The sequence below is a fragment of the Falco rusticolus genome, chromosome 8 (genome assembly GCF_015220075.1).
Source record: "Falco rusticolus isolate bFalRus1 chromosome 8, bFalRus1.pri, whole genome shotgun sequence".
NCBI lineage: Eukaryota > Metazoa > Chordata > Aves > Falconiformes > Falconidae > Falco > Falco rusticolus.
In genome coordinates, this window is record NC_051194.1 from 2,152,052 (window position 1) to 2,176,032 (window position 23,981).

Here is a 23,981-nt window from a genome sequence, read left to right on the forward strand (position 1 = left end):
CTATGTGGAAATCATTACCCTGTGCTAGCAACACTCTGCCATATTTTAATGGCTGCTAGGACAATCCTAAGAAAAATAACTTGACCGAGGTCAGTGCTGGGCCTTCAACATGGGGCTTCGTGGGAAACAGACCTGTTAACAAGACAGAACTAAAAAAAAAAAAAAAAAAAAAAAAAAGTTGCAGACACCTTTTATCCCACCATTTGTTTTCTAAAAGTCTCAACATCATTCTCAAAAGATTACTTGCATATGCTCACATATTTTACCAGAGTGTTTTTTCACCTGGTAATGATCTGCAAGTCTTGCTCTTTACATTTGTAGAGGTGCTTTTAAGTTGCAAGATTTCCAGGGTCTTACTGAATTTCTAATTTCTCCATCCCCTTATAAACTAACATTTAGCACTTGGCAAAGTGCCAGACCCGACCCAGGACGCTGCCGCCTGCCATTGTGCAGCCATGCAGGTATGAGCGGTGACAGCGATGCGACCCTCCAGAACAACCACATCCCTGTACTTCACACCAGTCTGTACGGTCCCTTCTGAGGTGGGGGGTGACTCCAGGTTCCTTCCATCTCCAGAATGCTATCCGCCTCCCATCATGGCACAGCACTATGGTCACAACTGATCTTTATCATCGGTACGCCCATTAGCCTTCTAGCAGCTGAACTCAGTCTAGAAGCAGCTACAGCTGATTGTAGAGGGCTGAAGCTGCGTTAATTAGCATTGATAATATCCAGCTGTGGTTGGCTTCGGGGGCGGTGGGTTGGCTGATGTAGATAAGGTGCAGCTGTGGCTGGTTCTGTGAAGAGGTTGGGTAGCCAGTGAAGAGAGAGGAGGAAGAAGCAGAGAGAAGAGAGAAGAGAGAGAGAGAGAGAGAGAGAGAGAGAGAGAGAGAGAGAGAGAGAGAGAACGTGTGCCTGGGGTGAGGAGTACTAGGAGAAGGCAGCAGAGGGACTGGCATGAAGAGTATGTTGGTATGAGATGGTAAAAGACCTTGTTGCAGCCGGCTGGTTTGGAGAGTGCTGTGACAGCTGATGCTTCTAATTCATTGAATAGTTTGGGCTGGAAGGGACCTTGAAGACCACCCAGCCCAACCCCCTGCCACAGGCAGGGACACCGGCCACCAGCCCAGGTTGCCCCCAGCCCCGTCCAGCCTGGCCTTGGGCACTGCCAGGGATGGGGCACCCACAGCTGCTCTGGGCAGCCCGTGCCAGCGCCTCACCACCCTCACAGGGAAGGATTTCTTCCTAACATCTCGTCTAAACCTCCCCTCTTTCGGTTTGCAGCTCCCCAGGATTGTGAACCTCGCCATGACAACTGCACGGCATTGGATGCATCCCTGCAGTGATGCAGGCAGGGGCTGATGTAGCTGAGCTCTGCTGACACCCTGATGGACCCAGCTCATCCAGGCTATGTGAAAGAGCAGCTGCAGGTTTTCTCCTTCATTCCTCTTGGCTGAAACCATTGCTGTGTATCGAGGCTCTGGAAAGATGCCGGTTTTCCTCTCTATTAGTCCTTGAGGAGCTCTGGAGGGGAAGCTGTGATTCACTTTTCCAGTTGTACTTTTACTGGAAACTTGAGAACATCATACATTGTCATCCTTCCCATCTTCCAGCAGCGTGCCTGTGCTGCTCGCAGCAAACGGACCCCACAAAACCTCCATGGGCTGTGGGAGGCAGGAGAGGGGGTCAGAAGAACACTAACTACGTGAGGTTCCAGGGACTTTTGGGGCTATATGTCCAGCAGACTCATTACTGGGCTTTCTCCCATAGAAACTTCCAGAGAAGCTCTATCTCTGTACAGAAAGCAGGAGAAAATTGAAAACTTTTATATGCAAATTTTCCAAGTAGACTCAGCAAAACTGTAACGGTGCATCGGTCCATGAGGGCTCCCTGCACGCTGCTCATCCCCTGGGAAGGGGGTTTTGGTTATCCATCCTGCAGCAGGGCACAGCACACGGCTGCAAGCCTCACTGCCCTTCTGCACTTGGCCTTTGTCACTCGGTCTCAAGCAAACGAGAACAAATTTGATCCACACTGCGAGTGCAGTGCTGGACATCACTGCTGTCTGTAAAGCAATGTGGGTTTCCCAGCCCATGCATGCTGCCTTGCTTCCTTCTCAGCCCCTCGTCCTCCCTCTGCCAGGGTTGCCCAGAGCAAAACAGCCCCTAGAGCTGGGCAGGGGGTTCCACAGCTGCTCTTTAGAAAGAAGAGTTACCATCTCTGAAACACCTTCCCTCCGTAGGCAAAGGCCATTCCTGCAGCCCGCACACCAGATGGAGGGGGAAGAAACCACTTCCAGGATTTGCTTTAGATGGAAGGAACCAAAGCTGAACCTTTGAGGATAGATGCTTTGACACCACAGTCAGAAAATAAATACAATGCAGCTAGCCAGGGGCCCTTGGTTGTGCCTGGGGCCAGGCAGGTGCTGTCAGCCCCCCAGCACCCATCTGGCCCCATGCACAAACAGCCTGTATTATTACCCAAAGAAAGGGCCGTAGTTGGATTGGACTGAGAAGAACAGCATCAAAATAATTACGATTATTATTTAAAAAAAAAAAAAAGTCTCACAACACGCATTAATTCCTCCCTGCAAATCACAGGAGTATGAACATGTTACTCGAGCCAGGGACCTCTTGCTCCCCAGCACACTTTGTGCCTGATTAATAAATTCCTTATTTGTGCAACCTAGAGACAACTTTGCAGTCATAAAAAAGAACAAGTTTTACCATGGGATCAACCTTAACCACACATTTAAATTATTCAAAACTCTGAAACCCTTGGCCACCAGTCAAATACATACATTTAGTGACTAACTACCAAGATCTCCACACCACGTCTCTGTGAGCAATAATTCACAGGGCTGCTTGACAGCCGGGATCCTCTCCACCCAGCTGCCACCCACCTGCCCTTGCCCTCCCTTGCAGGTACCAGTAAGGCAGGCGAAGCAGACCCTGCGCTACCTTGGCTTGGGATTCAGCAGCTGGGAAGACGATGCTGGAACAGGCTGCCTGATTTATCAGCAGGGCATCCCAGACCATCCCACTCAAATCTCCATCAGCGCCACCGCCGCCTCCCCCCACAGCCCAGGTGCCAGGCACTGCTCCAGCCTTACTAAGCTCAGCTGAACTCCTGGCCTCACATCTTGGAGCTGTTAGCCACGACCTGACCGCCCACCCCCTTGTTACAGGGATGCGGAGGTAATTCCTCACACGTTACACCAGTACCCACACGAGCATTGGTTACATAAATCGACTCCTTTCATGAGCTGATAAGGATTTTCCTCTACTCCCTTTCGGAACAGTAAAGCTACTGTGCTGCTCTGCCTTCCACAGCACCACTGCCCAGAAACAGCCCTGCACATCTCTGGGCAAAACGGGACCTAGCAAAGCTGGGGACAAAACTCCCATTAACGTCAGGGGGCATAGGGGTCCAGCCCAGAAAGGCATCAAGAGAACAGGGGTGTGAAGAAGGAGGGAGAACCACCCCAAGAGCTCTTAAAGTCCTTGATAAAGGATGGAGTAGAGATTTTTTTTTATTTTTTATTTTTTTATTTTTTTTTTTTTAAAGAAATGCATGTTAGTACAGCCTGAGAGCAGAGGCAGCCTCCCAGACACCAACACCGGCTCTGGGGCTGCAGGGGACATGGGAGAGCCACAGAGCCCAGCACACCTGAAAAGCTGTAACATCCCCTTCCCAGCAGTTTTCCCGGGGGGGGGGGCTTGGGGCCAGCTCCCCCAGGCAGGATGCCTAGCACAAACTTTCATGCTCCCAGCTGGCAGATGACAAAAGCTTCAGGAAAAAAAGCTTTCAGACTTGCCTTCCCCCTCTGGCACAGATGGGCAGGTCTGGACAGTGCTGCCAAGGGCTTTTCCAGCAGTGTGCGTCAGTGGGAACAGCATCAGTGGTGCCACAAGGTCTCCTGTCCGCACCTGAGGTCTTCGGGTGCTCAACTCTCAGTTCTCAAGCAGTGGCTTCAGCAGAGCACAGCTCCAACCCAATTTTAGGGCTGCAGCGTAACCACCAAGAAGATGTTACTATTCAAAGGCAGCTGGGGAAGGCTTTCTTTAAAAGACGGTTAAGAAATACACAGTAATCATGTAAGCAGAGCGGGCAAGCGCACTGCCACGCTGGTATCTCTGAGCCCTAGGCTCGTTGTGTGCACTTGACTGGACACTGACTGTCTTCCAGGGCAGAAAGGGTTGATTGCAAGAAAAACTACTGATTTTAATGCACACAGTACTTGTTCACATTGAACTACATTGCTACGAGAAAATCCAGATGCACTTTATCAAGCCCGTGTTGCTGGATCCTTTGCTACTGTTAGGAAACAAACCAGCTTTTCCATCCAAGGTGCCCACTGCTGGAGGGCAGAACGCCCAGGCTCTGCCAGCTTCTCACCATTTGCTGTGTGCTTTGCTGCTGATGCCCTCCAGACACCGCCTCTCTCAGCCACCCCAGAATTACATCAAAGACCAGACGCAGAGCTTCCCAGAGCTACCTCCTCGCAACGCATGCCAGCCTAGCGATCATAACAGTCCCAAGGGAACTGGAGGCCCCAAGGAGAGAAAACAGATGCTCTCCAGTTTCCAGGAGCTGTCGTGCAATGGTGCCAGCTACACCAGGGAATGATGTGGCTTCTTCTCTGCACACACAGCCTACTCCTTGCACAGGATCTTTCTGCTGCCTCAAAAAATCACTTCTCCAGACATCCAGTTGACCCCCCCCCGCTCCCTCTGGAGCTCAGTGCGGTCCCGGCAAGCAAAACCATAGCAGATGTGCTTCCCAACAGTGGCATGGTCCTCTGGCCAGCAGAGCCACAAGGAGGAGTGATCTGGGTGCTGCTTTCCATTACAGTGTTTGGAAATTACATGTTCACGTTGATCTCAAACTCAGCTTTTCTCCTTCAGATTGGCTAAATGAACAGATTCTACCATGCAGCCGGGTAAGAGAAAAACCATCAGACCAGTGTGACGTTCCTAATGAAGACTGTGCTAATGACCAACATGCTGATCTATTTGCCGTCCCATCCCAATCATCACGCCTGACTGTGGCCAAAGTTTGCATCGCAACAGAAATCCCACTTACTTCAGTTGTTTCCTCCCCGAGTATTGGGGAGAGAAATTGCCTGCCCTTCCTGGGAAAGTTTTACGCCTCCCATTGTTTATTCTACCACAAAGACCACAGTCCTCCTGGCTCCTTACTTGTTTCTCCACCGGTGCATCCAACTGTCTTAATGAGGCAAAATTTTGTAATGGGATAATTAGCATCTCTTCCCATCAATGCCATGGGTACTCTGCATCCCTGACACCTCCGAAACCCAGAGGGCCATGCTGGTCTCAGGACATCTGTCAGACCACACAGCAACTCCCTCTCCCTTGTGTTCCCCCCCATTTCGATTTTTCCTACTGAACTTTCCAGTCAAAGAGCATTTACCCGACCACCAGTTTGAAAACAAAACAATCTTGTTCTCTGTCATGGTAACGCATAATGTCAAGGGTTCACAGAGAAAGGGCACAGGACGAAGAAGCCCAGAGGGCACCAAGGGCTGGAAGCCCTTCGCTGCCGGCTCACTGCCCTCCCTGGCACACACGCCAGCTGGAGGGAGCCCGCTTCAGCAGCACAGAATTAACATCAATTTCATATGTCTTCACTAAGAGAAATAAACAAACAAGTCGTTATTTCAAATATATTCCAGACAAACACACTTTAAGAAAAAATTTACTTACATGATTTGCAAGCTATGTTTTTGTTGAAGGCAGCTTACAGAGACAGACACTGCTTGGAGAGCCTGCTCTTGCCCGAGGGAGATGATGCTAATCCACACCTCTGCGTGGGGCTTTCCTGAGCTCAGCCTCGCAGGGACCCCCAGGCCCGTGACCGCAGCTATTGCAAACCGCAGCTGCTGGACGTGCGCAGAGACAGTGCAATCCCTGCTGCTGCCCGGGACACGGCTCCCTTGCCAGCAGCTCCCGGCACCGGGATCTGCTCACACCGAGGATGACAAACAGCGGGCAGAGCTGTCTGGATCCAACGGTCACTCGGGGAAAGAGGAGAGAGATCCAAGAACCATGTAGCTTTGGGCTGAACCTAAGAACAGACTAATAAAGCATTACTGGAGCTGCTGTCCTTAGTGTCAAAAAAATAAACGATTCAGTTTTCCCTATTGAGAGAAAGGCAACTCTCATGGGCTTCTCTGGGCACAGCCAACGTCTGTTTTCTCTTGGAGGAGCCACCTCATCGACCCAACAGTGCAATTTCCTCCCGAGAGGTAGCCACTCCTTCCCAACAGCTCCCCTCCATCACACAGCTCCTGTCTGCTCCAGTCTTGCAGAAGCCTGCACATTTATTTTTGCTGTCAGATACAAGAGCCTTCAAAATCTGCATTTCTGAAGGCTAAGTCCTGACAAAACTGCTGCAACCCTCTTGCCTAGCAAAGCCCAGGCCACCTCACCCATGAACCCTGCACCGCTGCAAGGCTGTGGGCCATCACCACGCGACCGCTGCTACAGAGAGCCCACTGCCCCTCCGGGCACGTTGCACGGTTCACAGTTAGAAATGCCACCCTCACTAGGTGTCCTTAGGCAAACCCAGCCTGAAGCCACAGACCCTCCTGCTGCCAGAAGTCTTCCACACCGCAGCTTCCATATCACCACGAAGCGTTAATGACCATTTCTGTGCCTGAGGGAACCTAGACCAGAACCATCCGTAATCCCACCAAGGCACATACCAGCACTGCTGGGACCTCTGCCCGCTCCTCTCGCGGTGGAGCCCTGCCGTGCCAGTGTGGACGCAACCCCTGCCCTGTGTCGTGCAAGGTCACCTCCTTAGGAGAGGAGATGCGCTTTCACAGAGATACTGCTGACACCACATACACTGACCTGGCAGCTACCACCACCAGTACGGTCACAGCTGCTTCCAGCAGGATCCAAGCACCTCTTCCTAAGTGTGAGGACCAGCTGGACACCGGCAGAAAGCCGGGCACGTACAGTGTGCCACCCACAGAGGGGGAGCCACTCAAGGGTCCCACCTCCAGCACAAAACAAACAATGCCAGTTAATACTGATGGCTAAATGAGGTGTAAAAGTGGGAATTCAGCCCGTGAATTCACACAGTGGAAACACTCGTACGTGAAAGCAAAGCGCTGCCATGCTGCAGGTGGAAGCTCTTTCAGCAAACTTTATTCTAACTCCTGATGAAGCTGTTCTGCTCACTGAAAGCTTCCATCACTACACTGAGGATTTCCACCTCTTCCAAGGAGAGTCTCCACCAGCTGTGGACAGCAGAAGGGAACCCTGGTCCTGCCCTGGGTACAGCCCCCATCTGGGGTGGAAGACCATCCACATCTCCCTAAAGCTGCTCCAAATGGCAAGCCAAATGACCACCATACTTGGCTATGGGAAATTCTGCCTGCACGACGGGTTTTCTGTTTTTCTTTTTTTTTCTTTCTTTCCTAATGCTGAAGCCACATCATCCCTCTGGCACAGGCTGAGCTCGGGGACTCTGCCTCAGCCGGGTGGCTCGGCCACCCCTGATGAGCCATGAGGAGCCAGCGAGCCTGTGCTCCATTTACAGCAGCGCTCCTTCCCCGCTGCCCAGGCTTCCAGTCAGAAACTACATGTTTTCCAAGAGAAGTATAAACAGTAAGTGATAGCTCTTTATAGCAGGAAATGCCTTTTTAATCTGAAGTCAAAAATTGTATACACTTATTTAAACCTATTACAGATAGCACTGGGCATTTGTGAGCCTTATAAGGAGCACTCATTCTGCCTGGATAACCTGTGGTTCATGCTAGGAACCTTCAGCTACAGAATTCATTCCAATGGAAAGCAAAAAAAGGCCAAGCTTTCATTTTGCTCTGAAATATTCTAAAAATGTTAATTTCGCAGGACCTTCAAATGCCTATTCATTGAACAGATGTTTAGGAAAACGATAAGTGGATGTTAACTAAGTGGGAGGCTTTGCCCAAAGGAGATTTCAATCCCAGTACTATTCTTGCTCGAGTCAATAAAACCTCCCTTGGGTTGAAGGATCTGACCCAGCTCACAGCCTGGATAAGCCTTGCAAGGTACGAATGATATATACACACATATACATGAACTGAACCCGTTTTTTTGTGTCAATGACATTTAAAATAATTTTGTTTTACTGTACTTAAAAATGCGAACAATTACAGAGACCATGGGCATGCACCAAGAACTGAGCCTAAGGGCGCAACCACGCCAGGGCCAGCTGCAAGCCTTCTGCGGAGGCCAAGCAAAGCTGACCCCAAAGCACCTCAAACAGAAGAGGACCTACTGTTCAGGGAAAGCAGCAGTTGGTCCATGCATGCTTTGATCTTGTTTGAGCTTCTAGGTGTGTCATGTTCTCCGTGCTCTCTCCATTAATTGCCAGAATAATATCTCCTGCGCACAGGTTTGCCATGGCTGCTTTACTGCCGGGGTTAATCTAGGCAAGGAAAAAGAAAAGGGTTACTTAAAAGTGATCAGTTTTTAAAGAGTTTCTTGGAATAAGCAGCAGATAAAAGGAACAGTTATTTCTGGAGAAGATAGGTGTTTTGCCTACACCGATGGCATCTACCAGATGTTGGATGTCAGAGCCAGGGCGCTCGGGCCATCGCCTACAACAGTGCTCTTAAATAGAGATTTCTGTCAACCCCAGTCAGTGTGTGACCAGATCCTCTCTTCAGATTCGCCTCTTGCTTGAAATAATGCGATACCCTCTTTCCAGAGGGATCCTTTACACTCCTTTGGCTTGCAGGCCTTAAATCACGCTACAAGAATCAGTCCCTAAAGAGCACGTGAAACCTTCCTCTTTGGATAACTATGTAATTAGAAGATGAGCACAGTCACCCTAATTGCTTCCTGCAAAGAGGTTATATTTGACATCAGTTTTTCCTGACTGTTGTTCAACTGACTTGTCTCCTTCTAGCCCTGCATGGAATATCATGCTGCTCGTTAAGTCTCCACAGCTCTTTCCTTTTGGTTTTGTAGGAACGCCAGAACCTTATAAAACTCGTAACTTCTTTCCTGAGGAACTAATGACAGATCCAGGTACTGTTTGTGGCCAGCCATAAGACCAATCCTGCCACCCATAAAAAAGAGTTCCTCGAGAAATTACCATTTCGTTTACATCAGCCCAAATGTGGTTTTAATTTTTGCAATAATATAAAAATGATGCAAGGCATAGGCAGGACAGGTAAATGTGTCTGTTTAAACTCTTAATAGCTATGTGCTTGCCCTCTAATTTCCTCTTCAGTCATTCAGAGGATCTGCTAACGCTCCGCTAACCAACCACATGGTTTATCGAGTGAGAAAGTACAGTGAGTCTGACTTTGGTTACTCCTGTCCCCCCCACATTTAGAGTGTGATGGTGCTTTGATTCTGCTTGCTCATGACTTACAGGGCTATAATCCCGTCTCTGGCAATGCATCTGCTCTGTCACACCCCGCTTGAAAGATCTGAGCAACTGCTCTGTGCTGCCTCTCCCCTTGGACGTGGCTTACATGGGTCCACAGTGGCAACCAGATGCTGACAAACCAGGTAGGGTTTTTTGGACAGTTTGAGACCAAGCGGTGCCCACAAGCCCCGCCCCCCCGCCCCCGCCCACCGCAGGCCACCATTAAACTGGCAGTCTTTAGAAAAAAGGCATGCACGCATCCCTGTTTCCATCTTGATTTTGCTTTCTCCACATCTGTTTTCATAGGAAATTTGAAGAGGATTTAGTCCTACCACCAAAGCCCTTCATGGATCGCACCGCAGCTGCTCACAGGGCTGTGAGAGGTGTAACACAGACCTGCTGCACCGCTCCCCGCGTGACTACAGCCACCAAAACCACCGAAACACGAACCTGAAGGTGTGTGGGGAGCTCCAAACCACTTCTTACATTTAAGTAGAACTGGCAGCCTGAATTAAGGCTTTTGTTGCATTGTCAGAGTGAATCAGCATTTGCCATTTGCTCTTCAATAGTTTCAGCCAGGCTTTTTCGCTCTAAAAAACCTGCCAGGCCAACTCCTTCCCTGCTCCTGGGCTTCCCTGCAGCTCGGCTCAGAGCAGACACAGGAGGCCTTTCTGAACAGGGTACACGTTAGCTGTAGAGCCCTGACACGGGACGCTTCAACCCCAGAAAGGTTCATTTTTTCCCTGGCATGCATTTGTCCTGTTGGGTACTTTTGAATCTGTATAAGAAGATGTGGCATTCGCAGAGCATCAGGGTCCTCCTACAGCCACCAAAGCTGCCAGACCCACCAGAAAGTCAACCAGAAGCTCAACCACCACCTCCAAGGAGGCATCTCCATGCGTTTGCCTGTTATTAACTGCTTCCCTCGGTGCTCGCCCTGCAGCTCTGGCTGCCAGCGGGCTCTTGGAATAACCGACCTTCAGTTTGACCCAGGACAGCTGTATTTTGTTCTTGCCTATCCAATGCTGTCTAAATGTCCGATGGATTTGTTTCCCCCCTGCACTGATCTTCACCAGATTGTAGCGTCCTTGGAGAATAAGCTGATCATAAATGGAGCTCTTAGCTGTTTCCTATTTTTAGATTCTGGTTTATTTCAAATTGTTTTGGCAGTATCTTCCTATTAGCATTTCATGCTAGCCGTGGAGATGACTGAGGGTTGAAATAGAGCTGTACTCCAAGAACTCATTAAGTTGAGATACAGCACCAGTGTCATGGCAGCTTGGGAGTCAGTATACAGTGTCTGTCAGGTCCCAAGTTTGTATTTTCGTGAATAGTGTTTTAAAACACTGCAAAGCGAGTTTTCCTAACTCACAGCTGTGCAAAGCCATTGACACCAAACATGCCACAGAAGCCCTACGAACTTGGTTATGGGTCAGGGCTGTGCATGAATCCTCATGCAAGGGTCCTACCTGCTTCGCACCATGCAGATCCATGCAGACAGCCTACTACAAACCCAGCCTCTCCATAAGAACAAGGATGCAATTTTAAATATAGCATGTTTGTAAGAGTGTCTATGCTTGGAGTGAAACATCCAAGAAAAATGACCCTGTCTATGCTTGGAGCAAAATATCCAAGACAGATAACTCTCTACTGTCCATGGAAATGAACAAATACCAAGGAAGAGCTGGAGGGATCTCGGTGTCTTGTTCAGGGCAGCACTCGTGCCCAGCAGCAATCACTCACACCAGAATGCTCCTCAACCAGCCTCTCTCTCTACAAAGGCCAGCCTACTGCCCAAGGGCTGCTGAGCATCTACCATTATAAACAAATACCGAATTTTTTGTTCAGCGATAAGCCTGTTTGAATATTAGTCGTTTCTCCAGGGCTATGGCTCTATGCAATGTAATTACAGCTGCGTGCGGTGCCCATGGGTGCAGGTCTCTCCAGGGCAGTGACTTTAAAGGCCTAGCAGTGCACAGAGGTTTACCGGAGGCACTCCTGCTCACCTCCCCTCCAGAGGGGCCGGGGGGCTGCCGTGAGCAATAACTGCCACGTGCACGGTGTGAATGAAGCGCACACGGATTTGAGTGTAGCTGGACATGTTATGAAGTTAAAAATGCTGCAAAGAAAACTGTGCCGAGGCACTGGACCCTGGGTTCTTGAAAGGGGCCTCCACAGGCACTGAGGTTTGAGGATAGGATAGGCTTAAGCAAAACAGCCATAAGATTTTTTGTTTGCTGGTTTTGACATTAGCCATCAGCACTAGGAACAAACAGTTTTAAAAATCAAGGCTGAATGAACATAGACCAAGACCCAGACCAAGGGATACGTAACCCGGGTGGTGCGAGCGATCTCCCGGGACAAGGACAAGCCTTGTCTCCCCACGCCACACTGTCTTTCTACGGGCAATGCCGAGTACCCTAAAGCAGTGTCCCAGCTCACGCGCTGGGGCTGAACACGGGCTCCTGCTGCACCCTGCATGTGCCATGCCTCGTCTTGCCCACGCTGGGCACCTGCCGGATCTGGGCTGTTTGTTTGCTTTTCTCCAGTGAAGAGCTCAAGTGGGGCAATTACATGCTAGCAAGGAGCCAGCCCGGTCCCTCCACACCCTGCTAACCCCGGGGGCTAACCCCACGCGGCTGCCCGGTGTTTCAGGGATGGGCAGGTGCTGGTGGAGAATTACATGGGTGGATGGGGTGGTCTGAGCCCCTACAGATATCACTCCCTGTGAGGCCACGCAGCTCCCAAAGGGCCCTGCTCATGCTGTGGGGTGACAGCAACCTCAGTACACGTTCAGAGCAGTCAAGCGTATAGCACTGAGAGCCAAACCCACCGCAAACACCACAGGCTTGAAGAAACATAAATATTTTTATTAAGGTTCCCCTAAAGGTTTTTTCTTTTTTCAACTAGACAAGAATCCTGCCTCATTTGGAAGCTCTGAGCTCGCAAAGCTACAAATTTACACAGCAACGAAGCAGCACTGATGTGAACTCCTGGCCATCAGCTAACTTACACTGCTAGTTATTGTTGCCCTGCACTTGAAGATACTTTCACACCAATATAAATTCAAAGCCAGCTGATGGGAGACTTGGGGTGAAGTTGCACAAGACAGCCTAGGCAACCCCATAGCTTGCCCACGAGAGGGTAGAGGACTTTCTGCACCTTCCTGCTCCTGGGTGCCAGCCCTGGTGCTCAGCAGGTTGAAGCACAGCCTGGAATGCAATAGAATCACAGAATCATTGAGGTTGGAAAAGACCTTTGAGATCATCGAGTCCAGCCACTAACCCAGCACTGCCAAGCCCGCCACTAACCCACGGCCCCAAGCACTGCAACCTGTGTGTTTTTTAAACACCTCCAGGGATGGTGACTCCACCACCCTCCCTGGGCAGCCTGTTCCAATGCTTGACCATCCTTCTGTGAAGAAATTTTTCCCAATATCCCATCTAAACCTCCCCTGGTGTGGTTTTCTAAGAGTGAATCAAAGCAACTCTGGAGTAATGGGTCCACTGCACTGGACCTGTAATCTGTGAGCCAGGCAGGGATGGAGTTAGCTGGTGATGAGCTCTCATGAGATGATTAAGCAGATCCCACACAGCGCTATGGGTGTACTACCTACTAGCCATCACCTAATCACTGCTGCATCTTCAGCAGGAAGGAACTGAGCATGAAATGGGTGCAGGACCAGCCAGCACGCTGGGGAGGTCACTGGCACTCATGTTTTCACAGCTCCTTTTATGCCCACAGAAGCACATTCATGCACACTCTGCGGAGGTGATCGCGCACGCCACAGCACAGCATCCTGCTCTGGGAACACAGCATAAACACGTGTCGGTTTTAGTGCTTTCCCAAAATTAAAGCCAAGAGAATGTTCTGCATTTAACCCCTCCACAAAAACAAGCAAAAGCTGCTTCATTTCTTTCCAAAAAGTGCAGATGCAGAAGAATATTTATAAACAGAAACTAGTAAAAGAAACAAAAAACATGCGCAGCTAACAATATTGTAGCAGCAGGGCACGTGGAGGTTTGCAGTGTAAGTGGCCCTGGTAAGTAGCTCCAGGCTCTGAGATCGGCCTCTCCGTGCAGCAATGCCTGCAGACCATGCCTCCTGCAGGGATTCACTCCAGTAGGACACCAGAACATATTTCTTTTCCCCTTTTCTACAAAGTATATTATTGTCCCTAAACCCCTCAGGACAAGTCTCATTTGTGATGCCTTTGTATGTCCTCCACATAGCACTGTGCTTCAAAAAACATGAGAGGTCCAATATCACTGCCTGTGTCAGCCCTTTTGTATTATTCCAGCAGGACAAGGGGAATTTTAAAGACGAGACTCCAGTAAGTAGCCCCTCTCTCACTGTCCTCTGCCACTACAGGAGGCTCAGTCACAGCACTGCGAGCATCACCCCCATGCTGAGGATGATGAGGGGAAACGTGACCCACATCTGTAGCACCAGGCCAACACCCTGCAGGTTCACCTCTCCTTTTGCCAAGTTGTCAACCAGTGAACTGGATCTGCACGATTACAAACCACCTTTTTTGAAAAGCTTTTCCAATTATTTTCCCCATCACCTTTCCCAAGACTGCCACTCGCCTCTCCAAGGGGACCAGCCTCAAGCAGCTGCCTCCCCAGCCAAGTGGATACTCTGATGCTATGGAATAGATTGGAAAAATCCCCAAGCCGGCAGCAGCTATCTTATCTTGGCCAATGGAGCCTCGTTAGGATTTACTAAGTGCTAGCATCTGACATCAGGCCAATAAATAAAGCACATTAAGGCAACTGTTGTACTAAGCCAGTTGGTGTTGGAAGCTGTGCAGCCTAATTTAGTAAAGTAAGATTATTTGCACCGAGAGGGGTTTACTCTGAAACGCACACAGCATACACTGTCCCCCCTGGAGATCAACTACAGGAGCGTGCCAGGGCTGTGAGACCAGGCCAGCGCAGAGCAGGTCTGACAGGGCAAAGCCCCCTGTGCATCGCTGTATGCATCCCCCTGCCCACGTGGGGGTAGTCCTGCACGCCGCGGGACGGCTCAGCTCACAAGCCGCTTTGATCAAGCCAGAATTGGGCCAACGCCACAAGCTGAAATGATGAACACTTCAGTGAAAGGTTAATTTGTTATATTAACTCAACCACCTTTTTTTTTAAAAAATTCTTTTTCCCCAGAAACCTGCCTCTGTAATGTCACCTGTGTCAGAGCCCAGGGATGAGGTTCCTCCTTGCTGCCTGCACAGTATCCAGTACAGCCATTGGAAAGAAGAACTTACTATTTATTCTCCCAGTAGTTCTTATTCAAATTAAAAAAGGTCAATTTCAGGCCAATCAACCCCCTACATAATAAAGGCAGCTTTTCTCTCTGTCTTTTAAAAAACAAAACACACCCCCACACCCCCCAAAACGCCGGAATAAATGCATCACCAATTAATGAGGCCATCTTCCCAGATGTAATGGGTTAAAACGTGTGAGCCCATCCAAGCCTACACAGACCACACCACTCTTCTCTTAAATCAATAGCAGTTTGTTGCAGGCAAGTCTGGGGAAATTTTCGGTTCTGCAAGCATGATCAAAAGGGTCTGATTAAAGTCTTTGAGAGGCTTTCAAGATAGCGTGACAAAATTCTCAGCTTTTAAACAAAGGAAGCCTATTCTATTATCAGGAGGCATGCTACGAGGCAGCAGAGGATCTTGAGGTAGCAATATCTTTTAAAACAGGAAGAACTGAGAGTTAAATGACTAACTAATGAAGATAAATTCCCCAAATCCTTTAAGCACTCCTTCCAGGGATTCTCTCCAGCTTTTCAAAGCGTTGTGCCTTGAACTGACATACATTTCTCGCCAATCCATTTGCATTTTGCTAAACGGTTGTATAAAAGTCCAAAATATCAGGACATTATTTAGGTATGCTGCACAGGCCAGTGAATGAAGAGCACTTTTTATGCAACATTAATTCATTTAACTACTGAAGAAAATAAGAAGCTTAAGAGCATAAAAGGGAAAGAACCAGAGTATGAGTATTACAAAAGGCAAGACACTTGAAAATCCTTTTGAATCCAAGTACTGATGGATCCAAATCCAAATTTAGAATCAGATTTGTGGCGCAGATCCCAATTCACCTCAAGGGCTGAGGTCTTTGTACAAAGAAAGGGCTGAGAATCATGAAACCAGACACAAATTTTAGAGCGACCAACCACACAACCTGCGTGCAAACCTCAAAAGGCTGATGGAGAAAGACACAGGTCGTTCAAACGCTCCCATCTGGCTTGTTTTGCGGAAAGCTTGCCCTGCCCAGCCCAAGGGCACCCAGACTCCAGCAGCACTCGCAGCAGCATGCCATGCTGCCTCCTGCGCCCACAGTCACCCCTTCCTCCGAGCACAAGTTGCAGATATGCTGCTTTACTACACGGAGTGACCCACTGTTAACCACTACGGCTGCTACTACACTTACATCTGCTTTATCCTTTGCTATGCCGGGGAGCAAGGCCAGGGTAGGACAGCCTGCCCTGGGCGACACTGACTAACCTTGGTGTAGGTGCGCTTGGAGCATCACTGCGGTCCTCCAGACATAGCTGCACACCACATGGCAAACTGGATTCAGCAGCATCAGAGAAAGTGTTTGTGATCACCACTGGTTCATCTGTTTAGAGGTTTAGTGCTCAGCTCTCCTGTGAAGCCTCCTCTCCCAGCTCTCTTGTTCGGAGAAAGCCCTGGGTGCTTGGCAGAAGGCACACGGGAGCTGCCTGGAGCTCTCCCTTCCAAATCCCCAGCCTTCTTGGCTGGGAAGATAGGTCAATACTTTCTTTCCTATCAAAAAGGAAAGTAGCCACAAAGGTATCTCCAAACAGAAGATAATTCTCCAACACAAAATGTTTGAATCCAGCTGCTGAGCAAACCTGAAGCTTCACTCTCAAGAAACGTGTGGGTCTCGCGCAGCCTGCAGGGTTCTCTGCCTTTGCAGCGTGGCTGCTTTCCCCAAGTTCAGTTGTGAACACCAGGTATTTTGTGGGGCTTGGTCTTCTGTACCAGAAACTTGATGTGTGCTAAAGGCTTCTGGGAAGCGTTTTGTGGCTCTCGGTGAAGGACAGCATTCAGAGCCAATGTCCTGTAAACTTCCCAGCTGAGCATCTACTCTGTGGTGCCTGTTGCTGAACAGTCCTGGATTCAGTTGTTCAAGACAGTTTCTCTTTCAGCTGTGCATTGCCCATACCTGATTATTTAACGTAATTACTCTTAATAATCTTCTATGATCTGGTGTATTTTGCCTCTGAAGCTTGTACTGTAAAATGTCATTCGCACGTACTCTGCTATCAGTCCCACACAACACATAAAACAACCTCAGGTTTAATGAGCATAAATTTAAGTTGCCTGGTTGACAAGAAAGATTGAGTGTGGCATGGGCTTGAGGCATCTTACGATGTTTGGAAAATTCATTGGCTGCAATACTCTTGCACAGCAAATTGTGTTGTGGTTTTTTTTTTTTTTTTTTAAATAGAGCTCTGCTCTCCACAGTGAGAGTGCGGGGTTTATTTTAGGTCTCTGCTGGCTGTACAAGCTCCTTAAATGCCACGCTGTGCCTCGACATCTTTGCAATTCCTCCCTGTAACCCAATGAATCCTGGTTTTGCTTGAAGTTTTTGTGTAAGTCCTGAAGTAGAAACCAAACATAACCTTATCTTCCAGGGCTTGGGGCAAGTGGGGTGTTAACGGCTGCCTACAAATCCACTACATAACAAGCTCTGGCTAGATACGCTGCCTTTGCTTCGGTACACATCTGGCAGTGCTGCACTGACAACAAATCAAGCAGAGTATTTTTCTGTGAACATGTTTGGTTTAGCTTTTTTATCAACCACTACCAGATCTTGAGAGATCTACTGTTTTCTTTCACACTCTAGCACCTGTGGTCACAGATGACTTAAAAAAATAAAAACGTTTTCGCTAAGTGTTTGGGTATCTAAGAACCATGAAGTCAATGCATTTTAAAGAGCTCAGAAATCAACAACAAATTAGGTTAGAATACTGTAATTAAGAGAACTTGTGCCTTATAGGGTTTGCTATGTAACTTCTGCAGACTTGTGATATGCATTTTCCCCTACTACCAAAAAAAAAATAATTAGATTGCAGTAGTCTGCACTAATTCCACAAATACACCGTTAAGAATTGTGTATTAAAATTAAAGAACTGATCTACCCTCAGCAGGACCAGGACCATCTATTCTGCTATACAGCAGCAAAGTGTTTAAGAAAAAAAGAATAATTCCACATATTTCCCCTTGTATGCTTCCTACACTAACAGGTCATGTTATTGAGTCTGCTATCTAACCTCATTCTCTTTTATCCCTTTATCAAGTGGGCACAACCATGCACTTTTCCAAAGTAACTCTGAATACCTGTCCCAACAGGCAATCTTTCAATCTTCAAGTCAGAAATTGACATCACCATCATTTAAAGAGAAGAAAAAAAAAAAAAAAAAAAGGGGAAAAACCCCACCCCAAACCCACCAACCCCCGTCACTCCAACCCATTCTGCTTTGTTCAGCCTTGCAGAGGCCGGGAGTGTTTTCAAGGGTGTGTGCTGGGTTTATTTTGCTAAACTCGCCCCAAGGTCAGACCTTGCACGAATGGACCTACATGAATCATTCTTTCCGCCTGCTTCCCACTCTGGATTATCAGTGTGCTTGATTACGGTAATTAACATTAGGCTTTCATTCCACACCATTTACTGTCTCCTGAATCAGCACAAGCATTTAGTCTTCTCTCTCAGTTTATTTAATAAAGCCCTCAGTGATAAAATAACTTCAGCAGCAAATATATTTGTTACATACTTTCATTAGGTCTCATCTGAGTTCAGATTACCCGTAAGTACCACTACGGCTTCAAGCGTAACTGCCCAGGTCTCTTACTCCAGCCCTTACAACAACAGTCATCGGAAGAAGAAGAAAAAAAAAAAATCAACCCACTTGAACTATTATGTTATAGCAAACATTAATATGTAGACCAACTGAGGAACTGTTAGCATGGCTTGGCTTGTGCAGGCAATGAAAACACCAAGGTCCGCAGAAATCAGCCGGGGTCCTAGTTTTGGGATTCATCAACACAGAGCAACAACTTCAGTCCATTTGGGAGCTCTAAACCGAAAGTACATCATTCCTGTTTAATAAACAATCAAATACTTAAGAAGTTACATGTAAAACCAGGAAAAAGCCTTATGGAATGCAAAGAAAAAAGCCCCGTTTCCCTTTGCTGGCATCTCTGGTTCCTGCCTTCCCCACCAACATACACGGAGTTCCTGGGGTAACCAAACCCGGACGCCCCAGCCAGAGGTCTGCCAAGCCCTTTGTGCTCCGACATCCCCGAGCAAGCCTCACAGCCCACCCCAGAAGTTACTACTATGAGTGGATACTCTCTGTTCAAGTGGAATCACAGTGAAGCACTCGGGCATTTGCTGCTGCCCCGATGGAGTCAACAAGATGACTTTTAGTGGAATTCCTCCCTCAGCAGAATTCCTTCTTGCGTATCCTATACTTTAACAGGGCACGTATTTGCTCAAATACAAAAGCTGCTTAAGTTTAAAAGTCAACCTTAACTCAAACAATACCTGGATAATGGATTGCAGACCAATTATTTCCCACCCTTCTTGTATTACAGTTCCAAGCCAACACTGAAAAATGCATTTTTGCTGCTTTGTTAGAGACTAGTGGGTAAATGGATGCTGAAGCCAGCAGATAAAGGAAAAGTTGTATTAAAAACTTCTTTTAAAAGATACTGGAATGGGTCCATTTGTCAATTATCTGTTCAGCCAAGTAATTTTTCTATGATTCTAAGAGCAGCAAGTGGATTAACACCAGCAGAGTTGGTAGACGATGACATTGACTGCTCTAGAAGCTGGACAAGCAAGTTCAAGTGATTAAATGCATTCAGCTCCTCTAGTTACGCTAATGACCGATTATCTTTTAATCCCAGGCAAGGGGTAGATCAGCTGTGATCCCACAGAGAACTGCAGCACTCACTGATGTGGTTACAAGCACAACACTGGGAGCAGCTGAGTAAGTTATTCCATTCCTGTTCCTGAGCCATGGCTGCTGGTCAAAGGCAATCTGGTTGCTACCCTGAGTAAAGGCTCAGTAGGCTCCCCTTCCCACCAAGGGCGAACACAGCATCCACTTACTGACCTGCTCAACCAAGAAAAAGCAGCTATGCGCTACCAGAAACTTAATTAAGCCTTAAAACGACTTTCCATCAAGTCATTAAGGCCAAGTCTAAAAGATGTTTGGGGTCACTCCCATACCCCTATAAACATCATTAGGAAGGGGAACCATTAATTACATGATGTAATACCCCCGGCCTTCACTTGCTATAAGTGTGGGTACAAACCCAGCCAGGTTTCTTCCCCAGAGCACAGCCCTGGGCTACAGTTCCCTTCTCAGCACCACGCTGACAGCGCATAGCTGCTGCGGCACCCAAACCAGCCAGCAAGCACCAGCCTTGCTCATCTGGGTCCTGCAGAAAATGCAAGATGAAACAAGGGGGAAAAAGGTGGCTAGCACACTTGGCTTTTTTACACGACCACCTAAGAAAGATGCCCTAAGCACACCCATCTGGACTTGCATTTATCTTTCCTTACCTTTAATACCAAAGAACTTAACATCCCAACTGGAGCCCTGGCCTCTCTAGGGTAGTGCTCAGCATCAGCTGTTACTGGTCACTTCAGCGATCAGATCTCAAACCACAGAAGGAAGTGACCTGCTCTCTCTCTCAAAAAAAAAAAAAAAAAGATCTTCGCTTGATTTCAGCAGCATGTTTGAAAGAGCTGCAAGGATGGGCTCAACACCATCAGCTGCACCTGCACAAATGCAGTGGCCTTGCAGGGGGCTGCAGGCTAAGGCAAGCCCTGGTGAGCGAGTCCAGTTCTATTGCAAAGCAGGACTGTGTGATCGTTGTTTTCCTTGCTGAAGAATCCCTGTTTTTTCAAGGTTATCCCTTGACAATACTGTCACAAGCCACTTTTGGTGACTACCTTCAGCCTTCCTCCCTGCCCCACGCCAGGCACCTCTCCCTGCCTGGTGTTGGGCCACACTGCTGTGCCGCTCAGCCTGGTCCGGCAGCTTCTCTCACACCAGCTGCTTCATTATTTCTGCTCTAGCAGTGGCACTTTGACTTCAGGTCCCACTAATGCAACATCAAGGAATTCTGCCTTCACTGAACCTGAAGCAACAACACTCAGACAAGCTTCAGAGAAGGAGCCGCACCTTTACAGGGTTGCCCCAGCAGATGGCAAAGCATCGCTTGCTGTGGCAACGACACATCTGCTCTGTTACAGCTGGTGAGAGGTCTGGGGAGAAAATGTTTCCTGCAGTAGCTTAGCAAAGAGTAGAGAAAACCAACATGTTAATGACTGAATAATTTTTTTTCAATCCCTATGCAGATGAATTTGTGTTTTATAAGTAGGCAGCCAACCTCTGGCACCCAGAACTGAATGTGGGTGGCCTTTGGGAGCCTCAAATCCCAGATCTATGAATTCCCAATCTAACCAATCCAGGTAGGATGCTTGTAGAGCTGTACAGCCCAAACCCCTGGTAGCATATCGGTTCTCAGCCCCCCTCAGGCACAGAAACAGGGCAAACCCGCATCCCTCAGACAGTCCATCACACCCAGGGCATGTCAGCATCTTGGGCTCACAGCTGGATGTGGCAGTCTCAGAGTCTGGTCCCACCTCCCAGCAGAATTTCTGCTTGTAAAAATATGTTTGTAATTTAATGGCATTTGGTATAAAACAAATAAGTCTTTTTTTTAAAAAAAAAAAAGGCAAAAAAAGCGCAAAGCACTTTGAAGGAAGCAGAAGTCAGCCAAGAGACTCCACAATTAGGCTATAGCAAGAGGCTCCCTCCCTCCTGCAGCAATCCAGCCCCCTTGCCCGGGCTTCAAGCTCAAAAGAACAGATTTCCTGGTGAGACAATTAAACTAATTACAGAATAAAAGCAAATATGGCACCACACTGGCCACGTTCAGTCTTCTGCAAACAGACAGGGTTGAACAGACCCACCACCCAAGCAAAGCCCCAGCTCCCTGGGAAGCCTCCAGCAGCCCCTTCCCACACCCCATGGCTGAAAGCTGCCGCAGAAGCTATTCTTCCCCAGTTTTAACATTTCCAGGTGCTATTGGCGGAGCCAGTGAGGTCTTTTCCTGCGTTAAGAGACTAGAGCCCAAGCAGAGCACCCTACACCCATATTTACATCCCAGCAAGTTGTTTATCACCCTTTGGGAGCAGCGGTGGCATTACAGCACATCAGAGCATCACCCCTCTCTTCAGGGAGAGCAGAATTTTAAAGTATCCAATTTAAAAGGCTGCAACACTCAGTAATACAAAGTATCATCCTACAGCTGCTCCTTGTGTTACAGCTAGTTGTGATCCAAAGCCAGACTGGCCTGATGAGAATTATCCTCACACCTCCCAGGTTCGCTGAATCAAACAAGGAATTTGGCAGGCCACCTGTCTAGGCAAAAGCAGACTTTGTTTTTTCTTGTTTAAAATTAAACCATTTTTTTTCCCCAAAGTAACAGGAAAACAGGCTCCCTGCGCTAAATTCAAATGTTCATTTTCACAACAGGAACATTTTTACAGTCACCAAGAGGCGGTTTTGTGTTTTGCTGCGGTATATCCATGTTACTGGGGGAGAAAGAGGACTTCCCCGCGCCCGGGAGGTGCCGCTGAGCCCACAAAGCCGAGCGCCTCCCCCTGCAGCGCAGACCCCCTGGCTGCTGCGTGCGGCCCCGGCCTCCCTGCTGTGGGGCTTCCCTCACCATCCACCTCCTGCTGCGCCTCCAAAAATGAGCCCTTGCTGGCACACTTGGTAAGGGACAGTCCAAAAGAAAAACAGAGACATTAAAGCTGCGTAACAGGCGTGTTCAAACTGAAATACAAACCGAATCTCTTTAAAACATGCTCTCTTCCATATTTAAAACTCAGGGCACATGTTTTCCCTTTTCTGTCATGGCTTTGGCAGAAGAACGAAGAGAAGAAGAGAAGATGGCAAACAGCTTGTATGTGTTACGACAATATTTTGAAGTTATAGCTCTATCAATACCCTCGGCGCTTGCTCCAGTGCTCCGGCAGCCGCAGCCCAGGAAAGCCCAGCATCCCACATGGCCTCGACATGCCGGGGAAGCAGAGCAGCCTCCCCAGGGCAGCCCGACGGTGACGGGACCACCAGCACCCGCAGGAACGTGCCCAGCGCCTCATCCATCACGCAGCCCATCGCACCCCTCGCCCCACTCCCTCCCGCACAGCCAACGGGTTTGTTTTCACATAGGTCTACCCACAAAGCTGATCCCAAACTAGCTGCGCTGTCTTACCAAAGAAGTTTCCAGAAAATATCGTTGTGAGATTAAATGCAAGTGTGAGCGCACTTTCACGGTAATTACTACCAGCCCACAGGGACCCCATAACACAGCAGCCCGTGCGGAGAAACTTCTTGCTGACTTTACTTATGCCTTCCTACAAAAACCCCAGACCCAGCAGCCTGTGAACTCAGTCCAGGGCACGAGTCCAAGCGTTCTGCCGCGCTGAGCACTGAGAACTCGGAGAGCAGATCTTTATGAATTAACATCCAGAGAAATCCCGCACGGAGCAGGCTCCGCACTAGCGCGGGGAGGAGCAGCCGGCGCTGCCCGCCGTGGGGGGCACCGGCCGGGAGCGGGGCGGGTGCGGGGACCCGGGTGTAAGGGGGGGAACCCGGGTGTTAGGGGGAACCCGGGTGTTAGGGGGGGGACCGGGTGTTAGGGGGGGGGACCCCCAGCGCTGCCCCTCGTTCCGGCCCTGCCGCCCATCACCTGCCGCCGCGCCCCGCTCCGGCCCCGCTCCGGCTCACCCTGGAGATGGTCAGCGGGGCGCTGAAGTCTTTACCGCCCACCAGGCGAAAGCCCCACGGCGAGGGGCCGCGCAGGACCACCGAGTGGGACATGGCGGCGGCGCGACGCTCCCTGCCCGCGGGCGGCTGCGGCTCCGGCTCCCACTCGCCACCGCCGGCCGAACCCCTTCTCCTCGGCACGGCACGGCTCGGCTCGGCACGGCTCGGCACAGGGGCGGGGCGGGGGCGGGACCGAGCCGCCCGGCCGGCGCGGGGGGGAGCCTGAGCTGGGGTTTTCCCGGCGCGGTCAGCAGCGGGGTCCGGAGCGGCCGCCTCGGGCAAGTCCTGCCTGGGGCTGGGGCTGGGGCTGGGGCTGGGGGGTGAGCGGGGCCGAGCTGGGCCTGCACGCGGACCCCTGCTCTGCAGGCTGGGGAGGGGTCGGGGTGCGACAAGCGCCAAGGCGACGCGCTGTCGAGCTTGGAACGTCCCCTCGCTCTTCCAGACCCTTCCTGGGAGCCACCGCGGGCGCTCGACGGTGGCACCACCAGGGTGGCTCTGGCGGCAGGGACTGGGACTGGGGTGGCACCTGGGCACAGCTCAGCGTGCACAGCAGAGAACGTCACCCTGTCAATGAACTTTGGCAGGCGGCTTGTCCTTAAGGATAGAGCTGTTGCCTTTTAACGGTTTGGGAGCAAAACTAAGGCTTTTATACCATACCCTGTCGCTACACACCCAGCATGCCCCCGGGTGGT

At 49.5% G+C, this 23,981-nt stretch overlaps 1 protein-coding gene across 1 annotated transcript in view; it reads right to left on the reverse strand.

Annotated features, from left to right (window-relative positions):
- The window catches only part of PDLIM4 (PDZ and LIM domain 4), a 54,190-nt gene extending 30,749 nt beyond the window's left edge, over positions 1-23,441 (reverse strand). Inside the window, 3 exon segments of the mRNA XM_037398543.1 lie at positions 8,295-8,343; positions 8,346-8,445; positions 23,251-23,441. Of these exon segments, the coding sequence (XP_037254440.1) occupies positions 8,295-8,343; positions 8,346-8,445; positions 23,251-23,343 (242 nt within the window). The 5' untranslated portion in view covers positions 23,344-23,441.
- Between the last annotated feature and the right edge of the window lie 540 nt (positions 23,442-23,981).